This window comes from Oreochromis aureus, linkage group 4 (assembly GCF_013358895.1).
Source record: "Oreochromis aureus strain Israel breed Guangdong linkage group 4, ZZ_aureus, whole genome shotgun sequence".
Lineage (NCBI taxonomy): Eukaryota > Metazoa > Chordata > Actinopteri > Cichliformes > Cichlidae > Oreochromis > Oreochromis aureus.
Genome location: NC_052945.1, coordinates 31,069,892 through 31,091,878, shown reverse-complemented (window position 1 = coordinate 31,091,878; position 21,987 = coordinate 31,069,892). Strand labels below are relative to the sequence as shown.

General features: G+C 39.7%; 1 protein-coding gene across 2 annotated transcripts in view; it reads left to right on the top strand.

The window, feature by feature from the left end:
* Positions 1-21,987, top strand: part of LOC116309963 (serine/threonine-protein kinase BRSK1-like) — a 37,852-nt gene that overhangs the window by 5,828 nt on the left and 10,037 nt on the right. The window contains exons 3-17 of one of the 2 annotated variants that reach the window (XM_039610641.1): positions 690-775; positions 987-1,127; positions 3,222-3,338; positions 3,729-3,762; positions 3,841-3,909; positions 5,146-5,292; positions 11,323-11,354; positions 11,996-12,160; positions 13,693-13,790; positions 13,918-14,068; positions 14,195-14,255; positions 15,648-16,257; positions 16,513-16,561; positions 19,573-19,696; positions 19,821-19,922. In XM_039610641.1, the coding sequence (XP_039466575.1) occupies positions 690-775; positions 987-1,127; positions 3,222-3,338; positions 3,729-3,762; positions 3,841-3,909; positions 5,146-5,292; positions 11,323-11,354; positions 11,996-12,160; positions 13,693-13,790; positions 13,918-14,068; positions 14,195-14,255; positions 15,648-16,257; positions 16,513-16,561; positions 19,573-19,696; positions 19,821-19,922 (1,986 nt within the window). The remainder of the gene's footprint in view (positions 1-689; positions 776-986; positions 1,128-3,221; positions 3,339-3,728; positions 3,763-3,840; positions 3,910-5,145; positions 5,293-11,322; positions 11,355-11,995; positions 12,161-13,692; positions 13,791-13,917; positions 14,069-14,194; positions 14,256-15,647; positions 16,258-16,512; positions 16,562-19,572; positions 19,697-19,820; positions 19,923-21,987) is intronic. The other variant, XM_039610642.1, reaches the window with a different exon arrangement.

Here is a 21,987-nt window from a genome sequence, read left to right as displayed (position 1 = left end):
TTTATGTAGGGTGACATATGATTTTGCACTAGTTAAAATGTTAGGAGATGGTGTGGTGAAGAGCTGAAATACTTTTAAAAGGCTTGGTTATTTTTCTATACTTAAAAGTTAAAAGACAAATGAACAAAACAAAAGAGAAACGGCTGTGCCAAACTGTTATTTTTAACTTGGATGTTGGCCCAGAAATTCACAGTCACACTCTGTACATGCCAAGCCTTTATCTTCATGAAAGTTTAGATAAGACAAAGGCTTTAAACTAGCATTTTGATTAGTAACTAGCATAATGAAGCTAGCTCACTACGGCTTTGACCTACTTACTAGCTTGTGCAAAGTAAATAATGGTATTAGAACAGCGTACATTTGATTCATGTGTTCTTAACAATTTCAATTTCAGAACTTTTTGTTTTAAATTATAATTTGTGTATTGCATCTCTACTTTGTTACTATTTCTGATTATTCTGCACTAAATGTAGTAAACTATTGAAAAAAAGTTAAAAAATAAGTCTGCCTATTCTGAATTTTACCCAACTTCTTTTTTATGTACTTGTGTCCTCCCTCTTGCTGTCTTACATCATATTTCCCTTCCTCTTCTGTCTGACATTTCCATTTCCATCATTTCTAACTTGCTCTTTTCTCTCTCCCTCTCTCTTAACCTTTCTCTACACCTCTCCCTCCCTCCGTCTGTGCAGGTGGAGAGAGAAATAGCTATTCTTAAACTAATAGAGCACCCTCATGTTCTGAAGCTGCATGATGTCTATGAAAATAACAAATACCTGTGAGTACATCTCTGTGTCTTTCTCCTTTCTGCTGACATAAAATAATCTGCTTCTGGATCTCTGCTAGAGCAGAAACAACACTGAATTAAAAAGAGAACAATGTTCTGTAAGACAAAAGCGAGATAAATAAGCACATGGCATAGAAGATATCCTGCAGAGATACACCTTTTTTATGTTACTTATTTATTCATTTTTGTGTCTGTGACCCAGGTACCTTGTGTTGGAGCATGTATCTGGTGGAGAGTTATTTGATTACCTGGTGAAGAAGGGTAGGCTCACCCCCAAAGAGGCCAGGAAGTTCTTCAGACAAATCATCTCTGCCCTCGACTTCTGCCATAGTCACTCCATATGGTCAGTGAGAAGCTACAGGAAACCTTTCTCATTTGTTGTTTGCCTGTTGATGACTTTTTTTTAATGGCTTTAAGAACTAAATCATTCTCAGCTTTTGTGATCCTTTACTTAGTTTAAGTTGCAGTATGACAATTTAAAGATCTACAAGTAAAAGCAGTGCTCACAAACTCCTACTCAAGGAACAGTATGAATATTATCAGATAAACTGCAAGCAGAAATACTGATTCTGCAGATATTTGCCGCCTGGGCCTTACAGGTTGTTATGAATAATAATTAGACCTGGGTTTGTTTTATCTATTTCATATTCAAGCAGCTGGTTTAGCCCACTGGTTCCCAAGATGGAATAAATGAGAGATAATTCATTATTCATTTGGCCACATTATAGCTTCTTGTCATCTTATTATAATAGAATTTGGAGAATTAAAATAAATATTATTGAATATTCGTATTTAAATTCATTTCACTAATTTATTTTTATTTAACCTTTATTTAACAAGGAAAAAAGGTAGAAGCTCTTTGAGATGAGTGTCCTAGCCAAGGAAGCGCAAATGAGACTATGATAGAAGTTTAAAGGGACCCTTTAAACAGTGGTAGGTGCTCATATTAGCCATTAAACCTTCAAATACTGAGGTCAGCTAATGTATCTATAGTGCCTATGACACAAAACACTAATAGATTCAGACCATTTTTTCTACTCTTGTGTCTTAAAGATGTCATGAGGGGGGAAAGATGCCTAATATGGTCATATATTAGGCATATATTTGTTGTTTCAGGGGCAGAAAAATTGTCTTAAAGAGAGGCTAGCTTTAAGGAAAGGATTATTTTAAATCATCAGTTGTGGAAAGCTACTCTAGTAGAGTTCTTGAATAAAAATGGCGATTTGGAAAAGAGCATAATCAGTCCACTTGAATGGGGAATTGTCTCTTGTGGAATTATTACCAAATGCAGATTGAGCCCCAAGGGTTTCCATCTAGGGGCCAAACTTATACACGAGCTGTATTTGATTTTTTTAAGCTCATCATATACTTCCAATGAAGAATTATTGTTTGTTAATAAACTACTGATTGTGGCTGCTGGATAACAGTGCTTTTTCAGATTCCTCAGTCCATATTTAGTGGTGACTCAAACAAAATGACACTGTGGATACAAATTTTGGTGACCGTTAGTTATGTGTGGGTCACGTACACTGAACGTGACACGTGAAGCAAACGTATAATGAGAATGTAACATTGCATTTGTTGAGGGAAGATTAATTTGAAAATCAAAAGAACTGGGATTTATGATAAATCCTTTTTTTTTTTTTAAAGTGTAACGATGGTCGTGCAAAGTTTTGTTCAGATTGGCCCGTCCATTAAGGAGAAGATACATACAGATATAAAGATACATACTTGGAGTACAGTCATTATAAAATCAAAATCACTGCTCTATCATATACACTGCTTTAGTGTAAATGCTAAAATCACAACAGTATCTGCTAAAGTTCTTCATCTTCAACGGCTGTATCAACTCTTTGTTATATGATCATGCTAAATTACCCTTTTTCACATCAGTGCTAAAATCTACCCAGAGTATTGAATGTAAGTCCTACAAGAGGCAAGTCTTGTCACACAGAAGCCATCTTGACAACACATCTCAGCAGTTGTTTTGGAGCTCTACTATAAGTTTCAGTCAAGTCTGATACAGAGTTGTTTGATAAGTTTGACCCCCCAAAATATACTTTTTTACTGCAAGAACCCTACTTTGGGACATTGAAACAACTTGATTGGCATACATGTTTCACTGCTGATTGGCTCTTTGGAGACATAGTCATGACAATCACCATCTGTGTTTGAATTCTAACACAGGTCTATTTTATTTTTTAGTATTATCTGAGTGCCATGTCACCTGCTTATATATTTGGTCTGATTGAAACCAGTCCCCTATTAGAACCACATGGCAGCTTTCTCTTCCAGATGACGAACCTTTAATAAACACTTTGCTATGAATGTTCACGTCAAACAAGTCAACCAAATATACAAATAAGTACCTTTCTTCTTTCTACTTACGGCTTGGAAAAAAGACTTCAGTGCTTTCATTGGGTGTTTGTATGTTCAGTCACAGAGACCTTAAGCCAGAGAATCTCCTCCTGGATGAGAAGAACAACATCAGGATAGCAGACTTTGGCATGGCCTCGCTACAAGTTGGGGATAGTCTGCTGGAAACCAGCTGTGGGTGAGTGTGGGTTTCATTTGGCAAAGACCACAAAGAAGATTTTTGTGGTTCAGTTGTCTTATCAGTTTTATTGTAATGGATAAAACAGTTATCTTAGCAACAGTGTCTTAGCATTTTATTGACTTTAATCAACCCATAAAACATCCATGGGATGTTTCATTGTGCTTTTTACATAATCAATGGCAGCATTCACCAAGAGCTCAAACGCTCAGCCCATCGGGAGGAATATGGATTTAAATGATAAAATTAGCAACAGATTGTAGGTTTTACCTGGATTCACCTATTAACAAGCAGGTGTTCTCAGTTTTTGTACACTCAGATCGCAACACAATCAACATCCACGAAAGCATTTTTTATATCTTGGTGAATAAAATAATTCTCTCCTTTCAGATCTCCCCATTATGCTTGCCCAGAGGTCATAAGGGTAAGTTCCTTACTTTAAATGAACAATGTCTTTTGTGTGTGTTTGCATGTGTAACATTAACCCACTGCTGTGTTTCAGGGTGAGAAGTACGATGGTCGTAGGGCGGATGTTTGGAGTTGTGGAGTCATTCTGTTTGCTCTCCTCGTGGTAAGAAGATTCTCTCAGCTTCTGGGGTTTTTATGTCTCTTTCTTATATTGCATACTCTTTTCTGTTTTGTATGATTGTATGATTTATGTCTATTTAGAACATTTACTCTTTGAGGTCTCAGTTATTAACTGTAACCACATAATGCAAAATCTAACCTTGTGGTTGAGAGATGAACAAAAAGTACTTCTTTGACGAAAAGAAAGAAAGAAAGAAAGCTGGTATTGCTAACTGGGGACCATATGGTAGAAGGTTATTAAAGAGGTCCAGGTGTGAATCTGCCCTGAGGCCATATACTGCTGGTCTTCCCCCTGCTCTCCCTCCCAGCTTTCCTATCTTCTCTCCACAGTCCTTTCACAATAAATGCTAAAAAATGGATAATATTTGATGTGTGTTAGTCATAGTGATCTGATTTCCAAGATCTTGGCTGAGATCTGCCATGTGCTTTTACCCCTCTGAGGTCACCCTGGGTGATTTGTCCTAACTTTATATTTTGGAGAAAGGCCAAATGGATCGTTCTGGAAAAAAATCTGAATAGTTTTTGAAATGTGTTAGAGTGATTTATTTATTATTTTTCTTTGTTTCCTGATTGCCAAGACAAGAGAGAACCACTTAATACAAAGAAGAAGTAAAAATTCTAATTGCCCTGAGATGGATTTAGAGTTAGGGTTAGGAGTTCTTTACCGATGGTGACTTAGAGCTCAGAGGGTTTATCAAACCATCGGGGTTATCAGTTCCACATTGCATTCGAGGGTCCACTTGGGTCTGAGTGATGTCAATTGTCACATCATAAACGCAAGGTGCCATGCACATGTCTAAGTGCTTTCCAGTTTTTTGGGACTTGTCTGCAAGACACTATACCACATTGCACAAACTAAACATCCTTAAGGTGGACTTGAAACAGACCTGGTTATCAGTGGTGTCCACAGCTTTACGTGTTCATGTCCTTAGTCCTCAGGATATCATAAAGGTGTAACGTGTGGAGCTCGTACTTACTCTGAATGTCACCAGCTATTATTTGATGAGATACGTCCCAATTTGGACAGAAGAGTTGGACCAAAAAAGCAATTCTGACATCTGTACATAAAGACTTTAAATGGTTAGGGTTGACTGGAAAGACAATTTTGATACACAAAGTTGCCAGATGCAGACTGATGAACAGTTATTCTTTTTGATTAAACCACCAGTACTTCTTAATCTCATCCCTTCTCTCTCCATCGTCTGCCCTCACTTTCCAGGGTGCCTTGCCTTTTGATCATGACAACCTGCGACAGCTTCTAGAGAAAGTGAAAAGTGGAGTATTCCACATGCCACACTTTATACCTCCTGACTGCCAAGCTTTGCTCAAAGGAATGATAGAAGTCAACTCTGACAAGAGACTAACGGTAAGGAGGGAACATGTCACTTAAAGAGATCACCATTACCTGATGGTGATTTACCTAGATTTTCCGATTTTTTGAGCCCATGTTTTAGTTTTCAGTAATTAGCTGGTTGGTAATAATAATGCAGCAATGCACAAGATATGTAACTACAGTGACATTGAAGAGGTTATCCAACATCATGTTGGAAGCAAAGATAAAGAGCTCTCTCTGAATGCTTTTCTGTTTTCCTGTTAAAATCTGTCAGAAGGAGAATAAAGGAGCTTCAACCCACAGGATTAGCCATGACTATACAAATCAAAAAGTGTACTCTAATTGATTAATGATTAATTTTGTCTACAACGAACACAACTAAACATTTTGTAATTATGGCTGACTTTAAGCTAACTTTTCTGGCTATGGATTGTTCCAGATAAAGATATTTTTGGACTTGCTCATCTGGCCTACATTCATTAGCATATCAGGCAAGCTAGCTTCCTACTAACAGTATTAACTGAGCATTACTTCCTTAAGAATACTGCCTGCACAGATAGCAGGTTGGTCCTGATTGTCACAGTCGGAAGTCCTAGCCAGTGTTACCAACTAAGAGTCAAAGCCATAAGTTATTACCCATTCTATGAGTTTTTTGCCTCATGACATTGAAATAAATTATATTTATTGAAATATGAACACATAGGCAGCATGGTGGCGTGGTGATTAGCATTGTTGCCTCACAGCAAAAAGTTCATGATTCGATTCCACCGCCTGGGACTTTCTGTGTGGAGTTTGCATGTTCTCCCTGTGTTTGCATGGGTTCTCTCTGGGTAATTTGACTTCCACCCACAGTCCAAAGACATGCAGTTACCCACATAGCAAAATTGGTATGGCCCGGATCTGGCCCATACAATGTGCTTACACATGGCCCACATGCTGCAAAGAATGACAGCCCTTTGGTGGCCCAAATCAGGTTTGCCAGAGGTGGCCCACACATGGGCCAGCACAAGGCCAGTTGTAGACACACTGCTGGCCCAGAACAATTTCAGCTCTGGCCCCAGATGTCAGCCTAATGTGTACCTTAATCAAGCCATGTAATAACAACATGTGCCGGGACATAATAGCGCAAAAGTAACATGACAAAACTCTGTTCAGACAGTGAATGGACTGATTCTTATATAGCGCTTTTCTCCTCTCCCAGATTACTGAAAGAGCTCTATATAACATGCCACATTCACACACTTTCTCTAAACTGAGTGCTTCCTAACTACATTCATACATATTCAGACTCGTGACATGCAGACTGGAGGAGCCAGGGATCGAACCACTAACCTTCTAATCAGTAGGTGAGCTGCTCTACCTGCTGAGCTACAGCCACCCAGTGGTAAACATGAGTAAACCCTCACTAGGTTTTGGATAAAGTGTACACTCACAAACCTGTCAAACCTGCATTTGAAACATTGGCTATCATAGCAGTATAGTATTGCAACATGGCATTTGGGTCTTCTAACTAAAATGGGAAAATAGGAACATAAACAGTGGCATCATTGCCAGACCTGGTGCACATCTGGTTGACTTACACCCTGCCATGACACCAGTCAGTCAGAAGTGCCAGCTTGATGCCAGATCTGGGCCAGACCTGTTTGCTATGTGGGTAGTGGGGTTAAGTTAATTGGTAATGCTAAATTGCCCATCAGTGCGATTGGCTGTCTGTCTCTGTTTGTTAGCCCTCCGACAGACTGACAACATGTCCAGGGTACACCTTGCCTCTCGCCCTATGGTAGCTAACATAGGCTCCAGCGCAACCTAGCAAGGATAAGTGGAAGAGAATGGATGGTTGGAAATCTGTCTGTGAAGGTTCTCAGTCATCCAGGTCATCGTAGTCTAAGGAGCTTGGAAAGAAAATCTGAACTTCTTTAAGTTGCTTGAAGACGTTTCACCTCTGATCTGAGAATTCAGTTTTGAGCTCCCTTCCCAGACACGTTAACGCCCACTCACATCCTGGGCCTTCTGACCTCAAGAAATCACATGATAGGGTGGGGCTAGATTTCACAATGAGTTCACCCAAAACCTTGGCTGATTGTGACCTACACCCGTTTTCGCACCTTGGCTCATGTGATTAGGTAGAGGATCATTAGGAGGTCTTTTGTCCCTCTTGGGGGGACACTCCCATAGGTCTTAAAATCTGGAACTCTCCACCATTTGACCTTAGAACTGAAGAAGCTTCTCGGATGAGAGGTGAAACGTCTTCAAGCAACTTAAAGAAGTCCAGACGCTTTTCTTTTCAAGCTCCTTCGATGGTTGGAAATATGAACACGTGCAGTAGCCTAATAATTGGTAAAAATCAGTGTAATCTCAAAATGTACTTATTGTGGTAACTATCTTAACACTAAACTACAATTCCTTTTCTCCTACATGAGTTATGGAACAGTATTGTGTGTGTTGTCATTCCGTTCATGTTTCCTATTTTTAAAATTTCCAAAAATAAAGGTGGAGATGCTGTTTCACTGTATTGTGGAACGTAATGTTAACTGAACTAGCTAAGTACCTGCAATTTGTATGATTTGTCGCTGACATTTCAGGCAGAAAAAACTGTAGCACCATTAAAATGAAAGGCCTGTTTTTGTCTGCCTCTATTTAAAATCAACATCATGCTGTTTCAGAAACTAATTTTTATGTTAGATCTGCCTCCATAATCCTTGTAAATTGCATCAAATTTAAAAGCTTTTCAGGTGTCGTAAAAGTAGCAAAGGAGGGTGGGGATTATCGGGTTTTGTCCAGCACGTGGCCTGGACATTTAAAAGGGTGGATGAGGGGAAAAGAAAAGACCCAGCCTCGGGGTTTGCTTCAAGATGTGACAGAAATGAAACCTGACACGAGACCTTACAGAGGGAGGATGAAGGAGAGAAATGAGGAGGGTAGAAGGAGTGAGCATAGGCATGGCCCTAAGGTTTTGCTGAAAGACAGAAGTAGAGTCAGCAATGACAGAAGTACCACTATTTGTTGTTTCTATTCTTAGACGCAAGTTTGTAGTTTTTAAATGAATCCAGGAACTCAAAACCTTTTCTAACTAAAGGTCAGATTCTTGAAAAAAGAAAAGACTGGCATTTCAGAGAGAGAGAGATGAGTGGAGAGGGTGAGCAAGTGAATGAATAAAGAAATGAGTGAATGATCTGGGCAGCTAGATGAAGTTCCATTGCACTCAGGTTATAAAATGAAGCTGAGATAAAGCAATCATGTGGAAATTAATTCATGCTTAACAGGCAGATAGATGGGGACAACTGTGACAATGTGTGTCACAGAGGGCTGTAAAATAAGGACAGAGAGGAGGAAAAAGTCTGGTTAGTTAGTCTACAACAGCAGATTTAATCAAAGCTGTGAGTTTGTCTGATGAGCTGTTGATTAATGGAGCCTGAAACCAGGTCAGACTGTCTCTCCCTCACTCCCTGTCTCTATCCGCTTCCTCGTTGCCTCCATGGAAACCACCCACTGCACAAGGAGACAGATTTCACACCAGTTTAGTAGTAGTTAAGATCAAATACAGCAACACATCTTTAGTGTTTCATCACATTTAATTTATAACAGGAGGCGGTTGGAAAGGCTCCTGTCTGCAGTCCTTTGTAAGCAAGTTAGCCAGTTAGCCCTCGCTGTGTGCAGCTGCTTGCAAGTTTCCTCTCTGCAGATGTATAAATGCAGTGCTTACACAGTAGGCCCACTTTCTCCTTTTATACGCTTGCAGAACTGCAGCTGCTTCATTACTCTAGCCCCAAGAGATGCTGCACAGGACTGATGTGATGGCTTCCACTTATATGCAGTCCTAATGCAGAGAATCTAATGTGCGAGGGCATGTAGGACTGCTGCAGGGAAACTTTTTACCATGTTGTGAAAACTAGAATCTGTGGGGCTTTACTGGCTAAATGCTCCACCAGTTAGCTCATATAACTAGATTGACCTTGCTGACATGTTGATATAATGAAGATTCAAAATACTTAGCATGTTTACGATCGTGTTAGCCTGTCAAATGTGCAATTAGCTAGCTAGAAAGAGTAGCTAACGCCTAATAAATTGAGCTGTGAAAAACAGAGTACATTAGCAGCTTGTGGAACCACCTTTGGCAGCAATAACCTCGAGTAAATTTTCTGTACTTCATCAATCACTCATCATCATCACTGTGGAGGAATTTTCTGTCCACTCTCCCTTAAAGTGTCGCTTCAGTGCAGTGAGGTTTGTGAGCAGTCATTTATGCACAGCTCTCTTAAAGTCCCATCACTGCATTTCGGTTAGGTTGTGGTCTGGACTATGGCTTTGTGGTCTATTCAGATATAACTTTGCAAACCAATGCTGTAGTGGCATGTTCTTTTTAAACAGTCTGAGATGTAGCTCTTGGGTCCTTCTGAGCATTGCATGGTTTGACCTGGGTTTTATGTCCACTCCTGTAGAGATGGAATAAGATGGGCTTCACATTGTTTGAAAATCGTTACCTTCCCTGTAAGAAAAATGGCTTCTTTTAGATCACCGTTGTAACATGTCTTTAAAAAGTTAGGATGGGGCAACAAAAGGCTTTAAAAGTAAGTGGTACTAAAAGAAACAGCTGGAGGAACATTTTGCAACTAATAAGGTTAACTGGCAACATCTTAGAAAGACTCTCAGAAGAAAACATTGGTAGAGGTTCACAAATCTGCAAAAAACTGCGCCTGGCAAGATTTCAGAATAATGTTCCCCAAAGAAAAGACTTTGGATATGTCATTATCTACAGTACGTAACTGTATAAATGCAAAAACCTTTACAAGGTACAAGGAAAGAGGCCAAAGATCTGTATTGGATGCCGATGATCTTCAGGCCTTCAGGCAGCACTGAATTAAAAACAGACATGATTCTGTCCTGTAAATCGGTGCATGGGCTCAGGAACAATTCCAGAAATCACTATCAGTGAGCACACGACGCCACACCCAAATGCAGGTTAATGCTACCGTCTTCTCTGGGCAAAGCTCATTTAAAATGGACTGAGGCAAAGTGGAAAACTCTTCTCTGGTCAGATTAACTGAAATTTGAAATTCTTTTTGAAAAACATGGACCCTGCATCTCCTGGACTAAAAAGGTGAGGGACCAAAGATGTGAGTTTCTGAACTGAGGGGGGAATCAGTACAGGTTTTAGAGCAACATATGCTTCCATCCAGACAATGTCTTTTTCAGGGAAGGTCATCTCAGCAAGACTATAAGAACCTTTACATTACATTGCATCTGTTATAACAGCATGTGCTTGCAGTAGAAGAGTCCTGGTGTTGTCCAGGTTCTGTCCTGCCTTGCAGTCCGCATCCTTCACCGATGGAAAACATCATGTAATTAAAAAATTAAGAATGCTGAATGTTAATTAGCTCCAATGCAATAGCAGACAAGAAGCAGTGGTTTCTATTTTGTGAATAAACTGTGGGTTTGTGAGATTTGCAAATCATTCTGTTCTGTTTTTATGTACATTTCATACGACTTCCCAACTAGTTTTGCAACAAGAGTTGTAAAATATGGGTTTGAGTCAGAGACTCGCACTGCTGCTCAGACGTCTGGGTTCATTTTGAGATGTTTTTTGTTTTTAATGAAGCAAATCGATATAACATGAAACGGGTCAAATGAGACAAATGACATAATCAAAACCATAAAAGCAAATGCTAGAGACACTAAATGCACTGCTTCTTAGACTAGCACATGTATTTCAGCTGTGCTAACATAATTAGGATAATGGTATTTCTGTTAACAATTAGCAGTTTAGCATGATAAGCTCACATCAGGTAACACAATATGACATTAGAACATGGGTGGAGTTACTGAAAATGTACATCTACTAAAATTTTTATTCAAAATTATAGGTAATTTACGATTAATCAATCAATCACTGTCATAAACTTGATCATTCTATATTATATCAAACATAAACAAATGTGCTTTCCTTCAAAACACGGACATTTTTTCCCAGAAGCCAGTGTTGAGATGTGATTGTACATGTAAATAAGTCACAATAAGTCTCTTTTGATCAGTGCTTTAATATTGGCTTGTGTTTTTTCAATACAGCTTGAAGCAATACAGAAACACCCCTGGTACCTGTAAGTATATTTAACTTCTTATTTTGTTCTTTTAATGCACCTCCACCCCTGCTGACTCTTTATACATACCAGCTTACTATTATCCTCCATAGGAACTGTTTCAAAGGCAGCGTAAGAAATCTCTGCAGAATTTCCCCTTGTTAAATTTAACAAAGTCAAATAGCATTTTATGGAATCACAGGCTAAGATGTCTTTCCTAATTCCAATTCTTAAATATAAAGCTTTTAAGTCGTGCTGGTACTGAAATACCGTGTCTCATACATAAAGTACACCATCAGTGAGCGTTAACTACAAGTAGGTGAGTGAATCCTGTGATCTATTTTGGGATTTCTCTCTTCAGTCCTGCAATCTTGGAGACCAAGAGTAGCTCCCGGCCTGGATTTTGGAAAGCAAAATTAAGCTTTTCAGTTATTTTTCAATTATTATCACATTTTTATTTTCTGTCAGGGTTTAAGTGAAACAATACTACCTCTACTATCTCTTTCAACAGTCATGCTTAAACCAGATCGATTTATATTTATATATGAAAACCTGTGGCTGATGTGGCGGTGTTCACTGCTTCACATGCTAAACTCTTTTCTTCAGAGAAAGCATTTTTAAGTACACAACCTAAATAGACTGACTTGTTGTTTTTGTGTCAGCGGCGGTCGGAACGAGCCCTGTCCAGAGCAGCCTCCCCCTCGCCGAGTGTGTATGAAGAGGATCCTGTCCTTAACCGAGCTTGACCCTGATGTCCTGGAAAGCATGTACTCCCTAGGGTGCTTCAGAGATCGGGTTAAACTCACACAGGACCTTACAAGTGAGGAGTGAGTAAATACAACACAGAAATGTCCACTTTTACATGGTCATACATCCGAGATATTGTCGAATCTATGCCAACCACGGTTCAACCCTCAAATCAGATTTATGTCCACATGCCTGTTTCTCCATTATTCCTCCCGATTCCTGAGTTTACACCATTACAGCCGCTGGCATCTCAGCTCGTACACAGGCGCTAAGTGCAGTTTTTAAATGTAAGTGTGCTTGTACACATACTGAGAAAGCAAAAACAGAAAACACAACTCTGTGTTACTGATTTAATTTCATTATCTCTTTGTCTCATTGTGGCCAGACAATTACTTACATCATGAACTGCCTGACATGGCAGGAACAAGAGCAACAATGCAAACAATGTCTCTCGCATCTTCCTCTCTGTCTGCAGAATTAAGGTGGATGTTCACCCACCACACGAGCCTCCAAAATAAAATTGTATTTAGTCTCTTCATGGCAGTAATACAAAAAAAAACATATATAAAAGAGTCATTAAAAACGTTATTTCAAAAACTTTGTTCTTTGTGAAGTTAATCAGCCTGACGAAAGCAAATGTTTTCAAGTCTTGTGGTAAGGAGCTGGATACTACTGTCTATATAACACCAATCGCCCTCTGAATCAGCTGAGATGTTTTTACATGATAACTTATATATATAATGTATATTTAATAAATGTAACACATGCCAGATTTGACCTCATGATTTAAACGAGTTAGCTACATGAAATTTTCAGGGATAAAAAGCTCTTTTAAGCTCTCTTAAAAACTGCAACAATTGCAACATCATGGGATATATGAAAGTTTAATGTCTGTGATGTAGAGTAACAGAAATAAGAATTGGTAGCCTGGATAGTTCATCTATTTCCTGAATATTCACTTAATAAAATTCAAAAAGTACATTTTCAAATCAAAGATCACTATGAGTAGAGTGGCTCTGCTCATAGTGCGAATCATTTGTTCTTTATTTTAGCCATTTTAGCTCCCTTTCTGTTGCCTTTGAGCCAACTTTCTTCTGATTGGCTGCCCCTTGGACTGGTTTGAATAGCAGGTGGGCAGGACGGCTTTGGTTACAGTTGGAGGAGAATTACAGGTGACATGATCTGAAAGAGTCCTGAATCTGATCTCTACTTTTTATCTGATTTAGTATATTTCATTTGCAAGTAATAATAGTTTCAGGGAGAAAAGCCACAAAATAACAATAAGAGTAAAAGTGAAAAGGAGCAAAGTGTAATGATTTATATAGAGAAACCATCAGAAAATCCTCTTAGACAAATATATAATTATCCAGCTGTGCTTAGCTTTATGAAACATGTCTGCAGTGCAAAATAATTCAGAGTTGACACTGAACCTTGTTAACATGAACAATGAATACTTACTTTCCCCAATCAGGAAGTGACCCAAAGCAAGCAAAAAAAGTTAGCTAGTAGTGCGTCTTTATTTAGACATTATGCATCAAAATGTATTTACTGTATGGCCAAGTTACTCTAATACATGATATTTTATCTTATCTTACTACGCTCATTTCTGCAGGGAGAACCAGGAAAAGATGATCTACTACCTCCTGTTGGACAGGAAAGAGCGATACCCCAGCTGTGAGGACGAGGATCTGCCACCAAGAAATGACATAGGTGAGATCGTCCTAACCATAAAAAAATACGTTTGTGCTACTATTTATTCTTGAAAATGTCCAGATATTTTTTAAATTATTTCTTGCATTTCCATTTCAATTAATTCACAAATATTTTTGTCTCGCAGACCCACCCAGGAAGCGTGTTGACTCCCCCATGCTGAATCGTTATGGCCGCAGTCGTCCGGAGAGGAAGAGTTTAGAGGTCCTCAGTGTCACAGAACAGGTTTCTCCCACCCCGCCTCGCAGGGCCCTGGACACTAATGCATACAGCCAGAGGTACTAACTGTTTAAAACTACAAGGGAGAACAAAGCTTTCAGCCTTGGAAGAGCTTAGAGCTACAAACTGCCAGAATATTTTTTTGATGACTGAGCGCATGTGTTACTTTCTGCTGTGTTTGTTAGGTCTCGTTCAGTCAGTGGGGCCTCCACAGGTCTGTCCTCCAGTCCTCTTAGCAGTCCCAGGGTAAGAACTTCACCCTCTATTGTTTCTGTGTGGATCTCAGTGGCTAGGTTTAGGCAGTATTTCTGTTTAGTTGTTTTAAATGTTTTAAACATAGTTCATATAACCAGCCTATATCTATTCAGAATACATATGCTGTATTTTATATTATTTGACAACATGATTGTGTAAAAGCATAGGAATGGCACAGACTGTTACAGATCTATCCTCCAAGTTCATTTGTTATTTGCACCCATGTGACAGAGTCTTTATACAGTTATTGTTTTTGTAAGGACACTAAGCTAAAGCTCATCTTCATTACCCTCTCGGATTTGATACAGTGTAACATGCTAGCAGGTGCACAGTTTCTCAGTTTTATTGTATTAGCTACATATGCTAATGTAGAGCTCCGTAGATTTGCTGTTATTGTTTATGAGCACTACAAAGAAGAGTTAACTTTTTAAACAATAAACCATTAGCATAAAGCTAGTAGAGCCAAAAAGTTAGCTTAGCTGGACACAAAGACTGTACATAATGAGCTGCTGGAAATATCAACCAGCAGATCAAGTGTGTATTCTTCCACAGCAGAAAAGTTTGACTCCATTTCAGTATCTTAAAAAAAAATTGAATTTCTAAAGTAACAGTGGTGTGAGGCTGTGTTTGGATTCAGATGGTTATTTAAAGACGCACAAACATTATTCTTCGCCCTAAATAAATTTAATAAAATGTAACTGCAATATATAAAATCACAGGTTAAGTTAGTCCAATAATTAATCATTTAGGAATTTATCAACTGAATGTTTATTTAATGAATAATTTCATGGAAAACTTACATGTAATGAAATTACTCAGGGATTTGGACCTTTTTTATTGGAGCACTGATTTTGGTAGTTATTAGTATTAGTGGTTATTAGTAATCAAAATACATCATTAAATATCATTCTCACATGCTTTTCTGCAACGTAGTGTATTGTAGCGTGATACCAGTAAAACACAAATAGTGTGTGTGTGTGTGTGTGTGTGTGTGTGTGTGTATTGTCAGTTGCTTTAGTACATGCATCATCAGTTCAGGTCTTGACAAAAAAAATTTCCTGTATTGTGACTTTTTAATATATATCACAAGCTCTGGCTGTCATCGCTTCTCATGCCTCTCCATCATATCGTTACATCCTGAGTCATACGCATTGTCATGTCATGCTGCCTCATGGAAAAATCTCTGTTCTCATGCTGACATGGGTAAAAAGTGGCTGAAAGACACACATTTATGATAGAAGTAGAACTAATTAATTCCATCATTCGTTGTTGCATCTGGATGAGGTTCGCTGATAAATCATATCCATGAATCATATTTCATGACCATTTCTTCCTCTCACATCTGTCTGTACCTCTTTCCATCTCTCTCTGTCTACCAATCAGAGTCCGGTCTTCACTTTCAGCCAATCAGAAGTCACCTCCACCGCTTCCTCCTCCAAAGACCCCAAACCAGGAAGTGCCACCACCCCTCGACCTACCCGCCCGGCGCCCGACCCAAAAACCCAGACCTTGCCCTCAAAAGGCCCCGCAGAACGGCCCCAGCTTCACACCATGAAGTCCCTCCCACTCCAGACACCACGCTCCCCTTCCCCTTCGCCCTCCCCTATACTGTCCCCCATTCCACGCTTCTTCAACTTCCCGTCACCATCTGTCTTCAAGTCCAAGAACGTCCACTCGTCCTCTAACTCCTCTGCCACCCCTCCCCCTGTGTCGCAGGTCACACCGCAGGGCTCGCCGCTGCCCACCCCGCTGGGCACGCCTGTGCACCAACTCCAACACCCTTCCTCCACCACCCCTCCCTCCTCTTCCTCCTCGTCTTCTTCCTCCAGAGCGGACGGAGCCGGAGGGGCCTCGCTGTCGCTGACCCCGCCCTCCAGCCCGGGGGGCAGTGGTGGGATGGCCGCCTCGGGCTCTGCTCACTGGAGATCCAGGCTCAACTCATTCAAGAACAACCTTCTGGGCTCTCCGCGCTTCCACAGGCGCAAACTACAAGGTGAATAAGGAGTTTAAAACACACACAATGAAAGAAAATAGTCTTTTAGCCAAGAGCAAATGAATCTTATCGATGTTATGAAGAGATGAATCCAAGATAGAATCTATCGTTACTAAGAAAGTAGCACGTGTTCCAGCCTGATGCCTGGGGCTGTGTTGAGTAACATCTTATTTTCTAATAATATGTAATTAGAGCAATTACATTTGAGCCTGTCATCAAGAATTACTGCCCTTTTCTTTCCCTCTCTGACTCCAGTTCCTACATCAGAGGATATGTCCAGTTTAACTCCAGAGTCCAGCCCAGAGTAAGTACACACATGAAATCAGTTTTATTTCCTACAACTCAAAGGGTCGCACTGTGTTTTGCAAAACCCTCCTTCTTTCACTTACATGTCTAAAGACCCACAAAGAGAAAAGCCCATCCCCCTATCACCGATCAGATCATCCTCTCACTTCGTTCCTTTCCGTGTATAGATCAGTGGGCTTGTCTCTGAATCAACCATTCAAGTTTGCAGTCATTTCTGATGTCGTAACCGAATGAGCAGCATTTTCCGATGTTGAGCAGATCTCTTAGATTCAGAATGAATGGAGCCATTCCTGCTAACTCTAAATTGCCACAGCCACCAATCATGTCAAACATTTGTTGGCTGCCAGGGTGAATACAACAATGTTTATTTATTTCTAAAGAACTGATTTGTGTTAGCACATAGCATCTAATGCTGCTACAGTTAACATCAGCACTGACTGTCCCCCACAGCACACAGATGTGTTGAAAGTCTAATGCTGAGGCACAGCCAACAGTTTTAAGACAGATTTGAAACCAATATGCAGGAACTGTGTATTGGTTGTGGGTTGCTTTGCTTTTTTTCATCTTTTTTTGCCTTTTATGCTTCAGTGCAAACTACACTTAGCTGGCTTTCACCTCTTTAGCGCTGTTTGCTTTTGTGCTACGATCTCTGTTCGCATTTACTGTGTTTTAATACAGCCAACTTTCCATTAAAGCTCTTCTCATGTATATAATTTTTCTGTTTCTGCTGTCAGACAACAGAACAGGTATGGCACGTTAACTCCTTGTTAATTAGCCGTCACTTGCAAGCCATTTTCCGAGCTAAAAGTCACGATTTTACCAAAATCACCAAAGACATCAGTTAAAGACACAAGTTAAAGTGGCTGTTTACAGATAAACATTCAAAAACTGAGAGACAGTTTGAAGCATCATGTTCATGTGTATAGACCATGCTTCACACTGAAATAAGTCATTTAGAACAGGGCTAAAGGGGTAGCTTATTATAACACAGCAGACAGTAACATTGCTCCAGTATCTTAAGTTTAAGATTCAAACACACACTCTGGGGAGCAAAGGTGGGCAGATCGAAAATATTAATAGCCTGAATATCAGCACTGGTATCGGTATTAGATCGATACTGACGCAGCAGGATCGATACTTTGTTTCTATCCTCTGTGTTCAGTATGTAGCTGACTGAATTCTGTTAAATAAATGATTTTTTTTTTTTTAAATGAAAAATATGCCTCAAACAGGCACGATGAAAAACATCGTAACCTTTGTGTGTTGATTTTATTCGTAGCGTACAGCTGACCCAAAGTCGTTTAGAGACAGACACATTTACATTCCAGGTCTCCAACAAAGCTCGTTTCAAAATTCATGAAAAGCTGAACAGGGTTTTTTTGTTGTGTGAACTTTTTAATGTTCAAAGTAAAGATCACAGGGATTTAGAGGTGATGAAGATTTATCTTGTAAGTCATGACACACTGCCCTCCACTACATAAGCTGCACTTATTGGTTGAACGTATCGCTGTTGGCATTGTTTTTGGCCATGTAAGTACTTATTATTGGATCAATACCAGAATTTACAATATGGCACACCTCTACTGGGGGGATGTGCGATGGCCCTCAAGGGTCAAACGCACTTCAAATTAAAAAACGAAACAAAACACCAGCACATAGAAAAATGCTACAAAAGCACACAAAACACAACAAACACACACGAGCGAGTGTTTTTTGGGGAGACGGTAACGTCATGGACCAGCTGCAGAAGTGACAAGCTAATGGCAAACAGCTAATAGCAAACATTTATCTGCGGTAGGGCTGCTCGATTATGGCAAAAATGATAATCTCGATTATTTTCACTGAAATTGAGATCTCGATTATTTGACGATATTTATTTAACAATAACAATGTATTGAATAATGGCTTTAAAGATGTCAAAAAATAATATAAAATAGTCTGCAAATACTGATTACAGTGCAAATGTTTGCAATATAAAAAATAAATGAAAAATGTAAACATCTATGTTTAGTGAACTTCAAAATACTGCACAATATTTCATCCACGTCTGACTCCGCGAACCCATAATGTTTCCTACCACTGAAGTCGTTTTACCTCTCTTTTCAACCAACGGCATTCTTTCTTCAGCAGCCATTATCCTCTCCTCTACAAATAACTTCTGCTTAGCTTTCCGAGCTTTCCGAGCTTCCCTCAGGTCCTCTTAATTGTTGTGACGCGTGTTCGAAACGCAGAGAGGTGCGCTCGATTTGCCACACGGAGCAGCGTGAGAGTAAAGCACGAGGGAGGTGCTAATAATCGGCTCAGTCATTTTTAATGATCATTGAAAGCCCAGATCGTAATCTAGATTAAAATTCGATTAATTGAGCAGCCCTAATCTACGGTATTAAATAAATCACATCTTCTGGTCCCTCATGCCACTGTCTCAGAGGACTCCTTCACATGCTCTGGTTTCAGTCACGTTATTTCCTCTCCGAAAACACCAACATTTGCTGGTGTTTTCTCAAGCTGCAGTGCATTTGACCTCTCAGGCCACCGTAGAGATGCCTGACTTACATTATCATATTAGAAAGAGAGAAAATGTGGAGCTTGTAATAGACTCTGTTAGACGTTTGCGTTTCCACATTGATTTTACATGATTTGCAGTTCAGCCTAAAACACTCAGCAGCAACATAGCTGAAGAAGAGTAAATGACAGTAAATCGTCATCTTTCACTTAATAACTAGGTAACTTTTTGCCAGTTTTACTGTGCTTCACCCAAAAGCCCAAAAAACTCTGTTACTGTGAGCTGACACATCAAGAATGAAAATACATGTTGCTTAGCTCTCCACTGTGATGTGTGATATTACTGTGTTATCGACTGACTTGGTTGTAGCTGTGCATTTGTGTCCTTTTTCAGTGAATTTAACCTTTAATCTCTGTGCTGTGTCAGTGCTTATGGATGAGTGAGCCATTATTTTCTATTTGTACTGTATAAAACGTGTGACTGAAACTAATCTGATTAATTTGCAGGCTAGTGAAGCGGTCCTGGTTTGGTAACTTCATCACGCTGGAGAAAGAGGAGCAGATCTTTGTCTTGATCAGAGACAAGCCGCTCAGCTCTATCAAGGCTGACATCGTCCAAGCTTTTCTCTCCGTGAGTGCAGACAAGCTTAGATAAGCTTCGACATACTTGTGCGATTCCCACGGCGGTGTTAAACGCACAGATTTGAGATTCGATCGTCATCACTTAGCATCACTTTTTTCTTTGTCTTCTGCAGATCCCATCCCTCTGCCACAGTGTGGTGTCTCAGAATAGTTTCCGGGCAGAATACAAGTCCTCTGGTGGTCCTTCTGTCTTCCAGAAACCTGTCAAGTTCCAAGTATTACTCCGTTCTTATTACCTCCTCAGCTCTAACAGAAGTGTTTTGCTTGTTGTCAGTCAGTCTTGTAAGGAATAAGTACTTTTGACGAACCCTTTTTAAGCTTTAAAATCTATCGTTGGAAGTACTCCTTCCTTAAAAGAATTGAGGGTTATAAAAGTTCTTAAAACCCCATTTGTGGATCTTAACACTTTTTTCAACATAACATAAAAAGAAGCTTCGAGGGACATAAATGTACAGTGACTGGTCTCGATGGTAGATTTAGGGGGTATCCAAATTCATAGGCTGCATCCTTTTGAGGACCCGGCCTTCACGGTCTACGTTGGCCAGGTCCTCAGAAGCCCGGTAGGCCGGAAGTGAGCGGCTGTGAAATTGGACAGTCTAGCCTTCAGATCTGCGTCACCGCTGTCTCGGTGGAGTTTAATAAACTCAGCCGTCTGCTCCTTGCTATCTAAAATATAACAGGACACTGGCGTAAATCCTCGACCATCTCACACTTCTGTTTAATCAGTTTTCTGTTTGACGTTTATTCAGCTGTAATCTCAGACAAGCCGATTTACTCACAAACAAATAAAACACTGAAAAAAGCCAAACAATGACATTTTTAAGTTATCTAAGTGACTTATATATCATGTTTAACCTGAGTAGCGAAAGACTGCAGAGGGTTTGAAAACAATGTGCCGCGTGTTCGGTCTCCGAAAACACTGGAGCATTATTTGCAAATATGTGATGTCTTGATAAACCGAGCAGATATTTGAAGTTTCCACAGCTACATTCTTGGCTGAAAATATCTTAAAAGTATTTTGTGACCCAGAAAGAGTAATAAGAGTAATATTAGTAGCGGCCGCCATTGTTGGAAACTGGAATTGGCTGGGCTGCGCTATGAATTCTGGGATATGGTGGGCCACGAAGAATACACCCGACCCATCCTTCAAATCTGGGGAAAAGGAGGACGCATTTAGAGGAGTCTTCGAATTTGGACAGCCTTCATCGCGTCACTGTGATGCAATCGGCCTACAAAAGCGGCCTGATGCTATGAATTTGGACACCCCTGTAAACTAAGTAGCGCAAAAAATAAGATGTAAAACTAAAATGTAAATGTTAGCAAAGGACAAACAGTTGGCTCTATGAATGAACCAAAACAGAGCAAAATTAACCTATTTTGAAGTCAAGTGGAGGCCTCATGTGACAGATGAAGTAAGATGTGATGTTGACTTGTTAAAACGAGCTAGCTAGCCAATTTATAGAATGAAGGACCCAAATGCTGGGTTTTTTACAAAAAGTTGTATAAAGCACTTTGATACAGAGTAGAAAAGCGCTACATAAGAACCAGTCCATTTACAAAACGGGAACGAATGAAAAGGCCAAAGATCAAAGAACTGCATTCACTGAAGCTGCTATGTAAACTAAACAGAAGCTGTCAGTCACTGGGAGAATGAACCGATCCAGCATATGGTGGTAATGGTGTTCATTATTCAGGCTTTTATCAAAGAACTGGGAGCTGCAGTGTACTCGAAGAGGTCTTATAATATACTGAAGATCATATAAAGAAAAGCATCAAATGTACTACAGTACAGTAATGTCACCTTCGTGTTCTAAGTAAAGGTATGTATTTGTCATGAAGCTGTAGCAGGTGATTACCCTCAGGGACCTGTGTGGCCCACAAACAGCTGATAGTGCTGAACGAAGCAGGCATTAAATTTACATCTAAAACTGCCATTTTTGGTTTTATTTAACACAAACCCAGCTATGAGTCCGACCTATTATTTCGATAACACACAAATACTGCTTAAACAGTGTACAGATCAGAAATCTTATTCATGTGTAAAGTGATAAACCACTGGAAGACTTTGTGTGTATTATAATTGAAAATAATAATTGAAATTCATTAAAAAAAATTTTATGGTCTAATCTTCCATGGAGTGAAAGTTGCTCGGTTTATTTTACAAACTCTTTAGCCAAGGTAATCTGGTGTCACTATGTGTAGAATTTGAACATTTCCAATGACAAAGAAAGTCAGCGTTTTCAATAATGCAGCAATTACGTGGGCACTTTGATTCACAGA